Below are 11,030 nucleotides of genomic sequence, written 5' to 3'. Positions count from 1 at the left end.
TTTCTACCTCGCTGGCATCTGCCTCTCTCATCTCCGTGCGCGCAACCACCCTTCCTTGTCTACCTCACCCCCTCTAGTCCCTACGTTTCTCGGTGTAGTCAAGAGCAAGTTGGGAGGCAGGCTAGCCGGGGCAGAGTGAGGGGTCTCTCCACCTAGGACCACGTCTAGAAAGCATCTGTTTTGCGTCCAGAAGGTCCCAGGTTCAATCCCCGACATCTCCAGGTAGGACTGGGAGAGGTTCTGTGTCTGAACTGGAGATTTGAGCTGGGTTTGACTTTGTAGAGGGACGTTTCCTATGTTTACCGTAGTCTCTTGGCTCTTCGGATCACCCCAGTGACACCGCAGCTTAGGCTACTCAATGCCTTTAGCATTGAATTTAAGAAGCCTTCATTGCCTTCCCAAGTTAAGGGCAATGGAATCCCATCGTCTAAGGCCTATCTTGACCCAGGGCAGGCTCCGCCACCCTTTGTGGGCCCCCCCACACTAAGTGTTTGCAAAGCTGGCTGCTTACACATTGTACATTTTAAAAACACTATTGTCCCCAAAGAATTTTGGGAACTGTAGTTTGTTAAGGGTTTGGGTCAGGGCTTTTTTCCAGCGGGAACTTGCCAGAACTCCGTTTTGGCACCTCTCAGTTGGGCGCCATTGCCATTATAAGAGAACAAGGGAGGCATTCAATGGTGAGTTCCGGCACCTCTTTTTTTTCCTAGAAAAATAGCACTGGTTTAGGGAATTGTTAGTCTGTTATGGGTAAGCTACAGTTCCCAGGATTCTTGAGGGGAAACAAGGAGCTTTAGGTGCATGGCGTACAAGGCCCACTGAATTCCATGGGACTTGCTTCTGAGTTCTGTATAGGATCGCATTGTCAAGCAGAACAATGGCGCTATCTCATCATACTTTCGAATAAATTTAGTGTAGATAGGGTGATGGGTTTTCTGAAGACCTGGCCCTCCAGATTCATTTTAATTTCACCAAGATGGTGTGTGAAGAACCCTGGAAGTCAGTAGAGGGGGTTGGGAGAACTGTGTGGGGATTTAAATCCATGACCCAAAACCTCCTGATTGCAAAGTGGGTTTTGCTTCCCTTTGGACCATAATAGGCAGGCGCACGGAGTAGACTCCCGTTCCAGAAAATCAATATGGGCAGCTGAAGGGGCGAATCCGCATCTCCAAGAGTTAAGGGCGGGGGCAGTTGTTCCCTTTTCTATTGCTTTCTTCTACCCGCCATGTTCGTTTGCTTCGGATCAAGCATCTGCTATGTCGTTCTTCTTCACAGGCACATTCCCAGGCTTGACGGGAAAGTCTCTTTTCTAGACTACCCCAAAGAGGCTGCAGGTTCTAGAGCTGCGCTCTGCATCTCTCATCTAGAGCGAAGAGCCATACAACCTCCAGACGTCTTAGACCAGGAAGGATGAATCTGTGGCCTTCCAGTTGCTGTTGGACTACAACTCCCATCATCCCTCAGCATTGGCCTCGCAGGCCAGGACTTGATGGGAGATGGAGTCCAGCAACATCAGGAGGCCCATTGGTTCCCCAATACCCGATACCAAAACCTCCACAGCCTTCCATCGGCTGTGGGACACAGATGCACTTCTGGTTGGGTTAGGAGGACACACACTAATGCCGTATTTGGTGGGAATTTTGTTGTTGTTCCTCTTAGTTCTTCGCAATGAAAGAGGGCGCGCAAAATAGCAGGCAAGGAGCATAGCAACCAATCTTAGGGCTCCATTGCTTTTAAATGAGACTTAAAGGGCCGGTTCGAGTCGTTCATTGAAATCGATGTGACTTAAACAGCTCAGTCATGCAAGAAGTGAGCCCCTTTGAGTTCAATGCTTAAGTAGTTACAGGATTGCAGCGCCAGGGTGCTTGACTTTGGCTCCCATCGCCTCCCAAGATAATGCGAATTAATAATTCCTGCTGCATGTTAAACTCTCTGAGCGATGAAAGGAGGAGGGGTGTCTTTGTACCTTTTCGACTCATGTATAATAAAGACCAAAATTGGGGCGGGGGAAGGACTTCTGATCCTTCCTGGTGTTTGCGACTGGGCAGCAGCCAGAGGAGTGATCCTTGGTTTAGCCCAGATTTATCAACCCCTGCACCTGTGACGCGAGGCTTTCCCATTTAGTTGGTGGGTGAGTCTTGGCGTCACAGCCATTCGCCTGTGACTGGCGTGCATGATCAGTGGGAAATAAAACAGGCATTGTAGCATCGCAACCTCAGAGTCGTGGCTGGGGAAGGGGACCTTTGGGAAAGGGCTCCTGCTCTCTTTCCGGAAAGAGAGATTCACTAGGCTGGCCACTAAGCTAAGCTGACGAGATACCTGCTTGTATAGACTTTCGCTCAATTCGGCGCCCGATCCAGAGGGCAGTTAAGGATGGCGCACAAATAGTGTAATTTGGGGGGGGGGCGCGTTGGACCTGAATTGAAATCCGACTTCTTGACTTTCATTTTTTCGTGCTGGAGAGGTGGGGGACAGTTGATAGGTCATCTATTTAATGTCCATAATTTTGGAAGAAAAGGGATTTAACTTGTCAAACTTTGACCAAGGAATAACTACTGTGGGCCGGCGGGGGCGTTCTGCTACTGTCATTGTTTGTTTGCTTCTCTTTTGTGTGTTTTCCCTGCTTCATTTTCACGCCGGATCCCAAGGCAGTGTAAACCCAGCTCTGACCTAAGGAACACCTCGAAGCATTAAATTTTCATCAGGCGATGTAGTGTTACAATAAACAAACTTTCTCCTTCCGTTCTGTTGCAGAGCGGGGGCTTTGTTGGAGGGGGGGGACCATTCCATGTTAACAAACAATGCCCACGTCGGGCACTTTGTGTATTAAATGGATCAAAGAGCTTTGATAAGGCACAATGGCCCCAATTGTCAAGACCTGATTGAGTTAATATCATATCAGCAAATTCGACAGCCAAAGGAATCGGTTGCTCCTCTTTGTGTTCCACAACCAGCGCAGATTACAAATTTTAATGATCCGAAAATGTTTGGTATACAAAATCATGCTTATTTCAGTATTAGCAAAAACACAAGAATTTTTGCAACACAAACACCCAGCTGTGTCTATTTTAAAAGCAGTTCAATGACAGCTTGCACTTATGAGCATGCAATCAGCTAATTTCGCTTTTTTCCCCCTTCTGTGTTAATCAACACTTTCCTTCCTGCATATCATATAGTATCGTTGCTCCACATCAGTAAATGTTTACCTAAGCTGTCCTTTCTCCAGAATTCGATTTCAGAAGGGAAAAGGCGATTCAGGGGGAAACCGGGGTTTAAAAAAGAACAAAAAATGGTGCACCAACTACCATAGAGTAGTTGGTAGTAGTAGTAGTAGTAGTAATAATAATAATAATAATAATAATAATAATAATAATAATATATCTAACTTTGAGACAGTCCTGCAACAAATAGTTGGTTCCATCGTAGTGCTGTATGATATTGAGCAAATAATATATTATATTTTGGAAAATGCAATCCCTTACTCCTTTTGGGGGGTTGTTTTGGTTGCTTATAATCCCTTTCATCTTTCCCACACCTCCCCCAGCCCACTAACAACTGCCTTTTGCGAGGTAGTGTATATAAATGCTAGTGAGGCAAGGTCATTCGAGGTTACCCCAACCCACAAAGGTCACGGCATCTCCCGATTGATAGGGTTGTTCTTACTCCCCCTCCCTCTTAATGTTGGGATCGACCACCACCCCTTTTAAGATATTCCGTGGTATGTATATCTTTTTTAAAAATCGCAATCACTCTGCATTTGCAACAATGTACGTGGAAAGTACTGATGGTGTGATGTGGATTAAACACAATCTAATGGCACAACTTTGCTTTAAATTTGATCCGGATATTCCCCGCAACGCCCACCCCTGGTGACATTTTGCTCTCTGATTTTTGGTCGTCCCCCCGCACAACTCATGCAGCAGAAGGCTGCATGTCTCGCGCCTGCAGAATGGAGAGGATTTAATATGGATGAGTAACAATGAATTATCGTCCCCAGGAAATCCTCGCCGAAAGCTCTCCTCTTTCCGTTTCTATGAACTAAAAAAAGGGGGGGGATGGCATCAAATCGCGGGACAAAAGTAGCCCGTTTATCTCCCACCCCCATTTTCTCCTCCCCTCCCCCCAGAAACCCATTCCCACCAAGAATAAAAACAGCAAACCCCATATACAAAATGCAAAATACAAAAGAGAGCAGGAAGATCCCAGAAAAATAAAAACAAAAACCGATGGACGGCATTTGGCATGTATTCGCTTCCGTTTCCACTGCGGAAGACAGATCATACATAGTTAGAATTATTTTTTCTGGCTTAAACTAAAACGCATTTTGTGCTCCTGAGAGGGTCCCAAACTGGCTCCTAGCTCGTATTTTAAAAGGAACACCTGCAGTTCTGCTCACTTCTCGTAAAGCAAGCCCCCGTTGCCCAAAGCGGATCTTAGTCCCGGGTAAACCTGCACAGGACCGGTCCGCGATGGCGGGGGCTGAGGTTAAGTCGGTCCAATTCCCCCGGTGGGCAGAAAGCGACCGGGAGTCCCTGGAAAGCGGCCCGAGAGCCGAGGCCGCAAAGCCTTGTCAGCCGGCCGGTCGCCCTTCCCACCTGGCGCCTTCCCTGCGAGGAGACATGCACACGACCCCGGGGGCGAGAGGGAGCGCGCGCGAGGATCCGCGGGTGAGAAATCACAGCGCAGCAGAGGCAAGATTCGCGGGTGGGAAGGAGGGCGGGGAGGGTTGTGGGAGGAATGGGGGGGGGGGAGGAAACGAAGATCGATTACCTTGGGTGCATTTGCTATTATTATTTTTATTTATGGCCTTTTGACCCCCGTCACTGCGGAAATGACACACAAAAACCCAAGGAAATCCCGAAGCGCCCGCCGTTCTCTCTGGACGTCGTTCATCCTCTCTTTCCCTGGCTGTCCGTCCGTCCGTCCTCAGTTCCGCTTCCGAGACAGGCCGACGCCAGGAGGAGCGCAGGGCCTTCCCCGCGCCCTCACAAGTCCACTCTCCCTCCGGAACCGCCTCCAGGACAGCCGCCTTTGCCCTCGCCCGCCCTGGCCGGCCCTCCCTCTTCCGGTATTTCAGGCGCAAAACAAGCCAAGGATACCCAACTCGGAACAAAGCCCTCTTGGAAGCAGGAGGCCTTTCCCGCTTCTGCCGCCGCCCTCCCCTCCCTCCACAATCCCAACATCCCATAAATCGGCTCCCCAGTGAGGAAGAAAACACCACGACGAGCCACTGAAGAAGCCAGAGACGGAGAGACAGAGAGAGAGGCCTACAAAATCCTGCCTCAGCCAAGGCACCACGGCGGTGGGCTTGCGCAAAGTAGTGCCTCTTTCCCCCTCAGCCACCATTTCCTCTTCCCTCCTCTCTCTCTCTCTCTCTCTCTCTCTCTGCTCCCCTGACAGGAAATAAAAATAAATAAATATTTTTAAAAAGAAAGCGTGTGAGAATAGATATCTATCACACCCAGCCATACATAGACACCTATAGACAGACATATATACATATATATATGAAACTGGTGTGTGTGGATTTGGGGGTGGGGTGTTGCCAAGGAAAAGGAGGGGAGGGGGATTCAGAGAAGGGCAAAAGGTAACCTGCCGCGGTGATGCGCCTGCCCCCTTTGGTATCCCTGCGCTGCCGTCAGGGCTGCGAAAGGGTGAAAGGGAGGCGGCGAAGGAGAGAAAGCGCGAGGGGAAGAGGAGGAGAAAGCGCGCCACCGATTGGCCGGCCGCAGGGGAGACGTTCCTGTACGCCGCGCGCTCTGATTGGGCGGCCGGTGGGAAAGGTTAAACCAAAAAATTTTTTACAGCCCTAGTGTGTGTCTGTAGCTCTGAAATTAATTGTAGCTAAAGCTGTCTCGGCTGCTCTGATCCACAGCCCCGGCTGCCGGTTTCCCCCCCGCCCTCCCTTGCTCGGGTGGACTAGGGGGGCTCCAGGCACCATGAAGTAGTTTTGGACAGAGGGGACTCGGGGTTCCGCTTTTTTCAAGGGGGGCGACCATCTTTTCCTCCCCTTTGGAAAGCCCCCCTTTTACCCTTTCTTTTTCCTCGAGGGGGGGAAACCTTTCCGCGCCCCCCTTTCCTCCCCCACCCGCCCGTTGCCTTGGCTTTCCTTGCCTGGCTGCTGGGTCCCTCATCTCTTGTTTTCCTTCCTTTTCCCCGGCTGCTCCTGCGTCCTTGCTACATGCCTTGCCAAGCTCGGGAGCTGGTGGTGCAAGTGCCTGGCTGCTGCTGCTGCTACTGCTGCTCCCGCTGCCTCGCTCCTCCTGCTGCTGCTGCCCATCGCTGCTCCTCAGCAGCCTCCAGCCTTCCTGGACGGACCGAGCAGCGCCCCCCATCATCATCACCAGCGCCTGCGGCCACCACCACCTCTTCCTGCCGGCTGAGCAACTTTCCCCCTCCGCCTAGAGTGTGATGTTGGACATGGGCGATAGGAAGGAAGTGAAAATGCTGCCCAAGTCGTCCTTCAGCATCAACAGCCTGGTCCCCGAAGCCGTCCAGAGCGACAACAACCACAGCCACCACCACCACAACAACCACCACCCGCACCACCACCACCACCACCATCACCACCACCACCATCACGGCCAGCAGCAGCAGCAGCAGCCGCCCCAGAGGGCGACCCCGGATGAGGACGACGACGAGGAAGAGAAGAACCAGCTCCTGCTGCAGCCCCCCGGGGTGGGGGTCGGCGTGGCGGCCGCCGCCGCCGCCTCTGGCGCCGCCGCCACCTCTGGCCCCATGGAGGTGTCCAAGGGGGACCTCTTGGGCGGCAAAGGGGAGCCCGGCTCGGCAGGCGAGCTGGACGACAACAAGGAGAAAGGAGCGGCGTCCGAGGAGAAAAAGGGCCCGTCGGAAGGGGCCAAGGACGGCGGCAGCGACGGCGGGGGCAAGGAAGGCGAGAAGAAGAACGGCAAGTACGAGAAGCCGCCGTTCAGCTATAACGCGCTCATCATGATGGCCATCCGGCAGAGCCCCGAGAAGCGCCTGACCCTCAACGGCATCTACGAGTTCATCATGAAGAACTTCCCTTACTACCGGGAGAACAAACAGGGCTGGCAGAACTCCATCCGCCACAACCTCTCCCTCAATAAGTGCTTCGTCAAGGTGCCCCGGCACTACGACGACCCTGGCAAAGGCAACTACTGGATGTTAGACCCTTCCAGCGACGACGTCTTCATCGGAGGCACCACGGGCAAGCTCCGGCGGCGCTCCACCACCTCGCGGGCCAAGCTGGCCTTCAAGCGGGGCGCCCGCCTCACCTCCACCGGCCTGACCTTCATGGACAGGGCGGGCTCCTTGTACTGGCCCATGTCGCCATTCCTGTCCCTCCACCACCCGCGGGCCAGCAGCACTTTGAGCTACAACGGGACCACGTCGGCTTACCCCAGCCACCCCATGCCCTACAGCTCCGTCTTGACTCAGAACTCCTTGGGAAACAACCACTCCTTTTCCACGTCCAACGGCCTGAGCGTGGATAGACTCGTCAACGGCGAGATCCCCTACGCCACCCACCACCTCACGGCCGCTGCGCTGGCCGCCTCGGTGCCCTGCGGCTTGTCGGTGCCCTGCTCCGGCACCTATTCCCTCAACCCCTGCTCCGTCAACCTTCTGGCGGCGGGACAGACCAGTTACTTTTTCCCCCACGTCCCGCACCCGTCCATGACTTCGCAGAGCAGCACCTCGATGACGGGGCGGGCCGCCTCGTCGTCCACTTCGCCGCAGGCGCCCTCCACTCTCCCCTGCGAGTCCCTCAGACCGTCCTTGCCCAGTTTTACCACGGGACTGTCGGGTGGACTTTCTGATTATTTCACACATCAAAATCAGGGTTCTTCCTCCAACCCGTTAATACATTAACCTCCAAGGGGAAGTCAAGAGACTGTAAGTGAACATTTTACACACCTTTACCTTGTAAATGCTAATGGAGCGAGAGAGCGAGAGCGAGAGCGAGAGAACGAGCGAGCGAGCGAGAGACTTAAAAAATGAGCAAAACAGAAAGGAGAAAAAAAAATACTCACCCAGGAAAAAAAAAGTCCAGGTATTTTTTATTAAGTTTCTTCCCCCATACCCTCTAACCCCCATTTTCTGTACGTTTGTTCAAGTCTTTAGGGTCGTTTCTTATTCCAACCAAGCGAGGCGAGTCAGCAAATGTGCAAAAATAATAATAATGATAATAAAATCAGAAGGATACATTGTAGACCATGCAGTTTTGGGAAGGGTTTAAATAAATAAATAATATTAATAATAAGATAGTAGAAGGTATATCTAAACTAGTGACTGCTTTTTTGGCCGTTTGGACTCCGCTTTGACACCGGTGTCTTGGGGTTGTTGTTTTTCCCCTCCTCACGCCGACCCACCAGATTTTCCATGTTTGCAGTATTATAAGTTATCATGGATGTGATGGTGGGTGCAGACCATGAGAGTAAAATTAAAATTTAATCATGATGATAATAAATTGATGAACGCCACGATGCAAAGTGTCATTTGCGTGGTGGAAGCAGAACAATTAGGCAGAGAAACTCAATAATTGCATTTTGGCCCTGGATTCTTTTGTTCTCTACTCCCTCCCCTTTTAAAAAAGAGCCAATTTTCTCCCCCCTCCCTTTTTTGTTTTCCTTTTGTTTACTTTTAGACCAAAGATTGGGTTTTTAGAAAATGCACTCAGTGTACGAAATGTTTTTTTTAAAATAAAATACAGCAAATCAGAACAAGAAGGATATCATTTCAGTTTTGCAGCACTGCCCGTTCAAATGAATCCGAGGGGACAAAAATTCATGAATTGCCTTCAGTTTGTGTTGTGTATATTTTGATGTATGTGGTCACTAACAGGTCACCTTTATTTTTTTTTAAATGTAGTGAAATGTTAATACCTATTGTACTTATAGGTAAACCTTGCAAATATGTAACCTGTGTTGCGCAAATGCCGCATAATTTGAGTGATTGTTAATGTCGTCTTAAAAAAAAAATCTTGATTGTGATACTGTGGTCATATGCCCGTGTTTGTCACTTACAAAAAAAATGTTTACTATGAACACACAGAAATAAAAAATAGGCTAAATTCATATATACTCGATAGTTTTTTTGTCTTTTTTAAATAAAGAAGTTTTAGCATCCAAAGGACTTTTAAAACAATAGGAAACTGAAGCTGACCCATAATGTTAGGCCCCACCTCTCAATTGCTCCATCTGCCATAATATCCGAGAGCAAATCTGGAGTTTAATGTTTAAGAGAACTGAAGAACTTCCCCTTTCAGAATCTGACCCAATAAGAATAAAATACTCGTAGGTGTGTGAGAGTGGTGTTTTTTCGAAAATGGAAAATTTGGCACATGTTGCCTTGAAAACATACTTGATTACTGTTCTATGAGGGAGGGTTTTCGATAGTTTGTATTGTGCTCTTTTGCGTTTGACTTATTCTTGGAAGGGCTAGTGGTGTAGCAATGCTGGGTTATTATTTAACAACAACCTTTACACGGTCATTTGAATGCGTGCAAGCTTGCATTCCACTCCTGGCCGTTTGCATTTCTATTTCAAAGAGTCCAACAAGCCGTTCCAAAGCACATTGCCTTGGAAGCCCTTGGCTTTTAAGAGCCTCATTCCTAAACGTATTTGCCCGAAAGTAAGTGCAACGGCCAGGCCTACTTCCGAGTAAACGTGTTTCGGATGGGGCTGTGAGTTTCAGGAGTGGGGTGGCGGGTAGGAAGACGGCCTTCCCTCCCCCCTTTCTTTTCTATGTGCCTGCGAATGTGTGCCTAAGTTACGGGTGTTCTGCGTGTGCGTAGCTCTACAAACAGCTCTCGCTGCTTCATTTTATTGTGTTTTCAAAAGCGGGGGGCTTCTTACCTGAGATACACACACACACACACACACACACACACACACATATATATATACATATATATAGATAGATATAGATATAGATATAGATAATATCCAAGTCCTGGAAAAAAGTATATTTGTCGTGCCCCCCTTCCATTTAAAAATGAACTGCACTCGCGTGCGCCCAAGTTTTGATGGAAGGAATCGCTGGAGGAAATGAAGGGTAGGGAAGGAATACAGCAATGATGTCATGGGTTCTGAGGTGATGTGCAGAATTTGCCCTTTGACGAAGTGCACTGCACTGGAATATATATATATATATGATAGAAGGATAGATAGAGATAGAGTTCTACTGAAGCCCAAGTGTCTGTTTGACGTAAGGAGCTTAAGTTTTCTTACTGCCTGGCCGTTCCGTTTGCTTTTCGCTTTGGGCTGAAGGGGTGGCGTGGCAGCGAGGTCTGGGGGTTTTTTTGTGTGGTTTTTTTTTAAGGCATCCGGTTTGGGGAAGAATTTCGGGAGAAGGAGGGCAGCGATTCTTGCCAATCGCTTCAGAAAACCCGGTGCAGAGGGTTTCTCGGCTAATTGGATCCCGCAGCGAGTCCTTAGAGGACAAGTTGTTCATTTGTTACAATTGTGTAGTCGGCAAGGGGTTCGGCAGTAATGCAATAAGCCGGCTCCCTGCTCACAATGGGGGGATGAAAAATAATCTCTTTGCTGGAGATGCTATCGCCAAACGCTTTAAAGAGGATCTCTCTCTCTCTCTCTCTCTCTCTTTCTCAAAAAGGAGTTCTCCTCCCCCCAGAAGGAAAAAAGGAGAGAGAGAGGAACCAGGGGATACTTTAGGCGACGGATAGGAGAAAATGTTGACATTGCTGGGAAACAAGGGGGAGGTAGGGGGTTGCTGAAGAGTTGATGTTCTTCACGAAGGAAAGAGGGATGGAGTGATTAAGGAGTAGAATTAGGGGTGTATGTGAGTGTAGGGGAAACCTGGGGAAACCTAGCCACCCCCAAGTTCTCCTAACTCTGTAAAGAAAGTGACTTGGCTGGGGTGGAAATCGCAAAGGACGCTCTCTTGACGTGCCTGACTCCAGCCTCGGGTTATGGGGAATCGTTTGCAAAGCCGGAAATCACAGAAATGTTGGGCGACAATTAAAAAAACAAATATCCTGAGGTTAACAAAAAAAGGGGGGTTTGGGGGGGAGTTGCAGGAACAGG

At 49.7% G+C, this 11,030-nt stretch overlaps 1 protein-coding gene across 1 annotated transcript; it reads left to right on the top strand.

The window, feature by feature from the left end:
- The first annotated feature begins 5,746 nt into the window (after window positions 1-5,746).
- FOXG1 (forkhead box G1) lies at window positions 5,747-9,065 on the top strand. Its single transcript, XM_053381266.1, has one exon. The coding sequence runs from the start codon at window positions 6,412-6,414 to the stop codon at window positions 7,852-7,854; it is 1,443 nt and encodes a 480-aa protein (XP_053237241.1). The 5' UTR covers window positions 5,747-6,411; the 3' UTR covers window positions 7,855-9,065.
- Window positions 9,066-11,030: the final 1,965 nt, after the last annotated feature.

This window comes from Podarcis raffonei, chromosome 1 (assembly GCF_027172205.1).
Source record: "Podarcis raffonei isolate rPodRaf1 chromosome 1, rPodRaf1.pri, whole genome shotgun sequence".
NCBI lineage: Eukaryota > Metazoa > Chordata > Lepidosauria > Squamata > Lacertidae > Podarcis > Podarcis raffonei.
The sequence above is the reverse complement of the archived record's forward strand: the minus strand, read 5'-3'. Positions and strand labels throughout refer to the sequence as shown.

Bases quoted from the DNA above. Each gene is read 5' to 3' on its own strand.
- FOXG1 (XM_053381266.1), top strand. From the start codon at position 6,412: ATGTTGGACATGGGCGATAGGAAGGAAGTGAAAATGCTGCCCAAGTCG.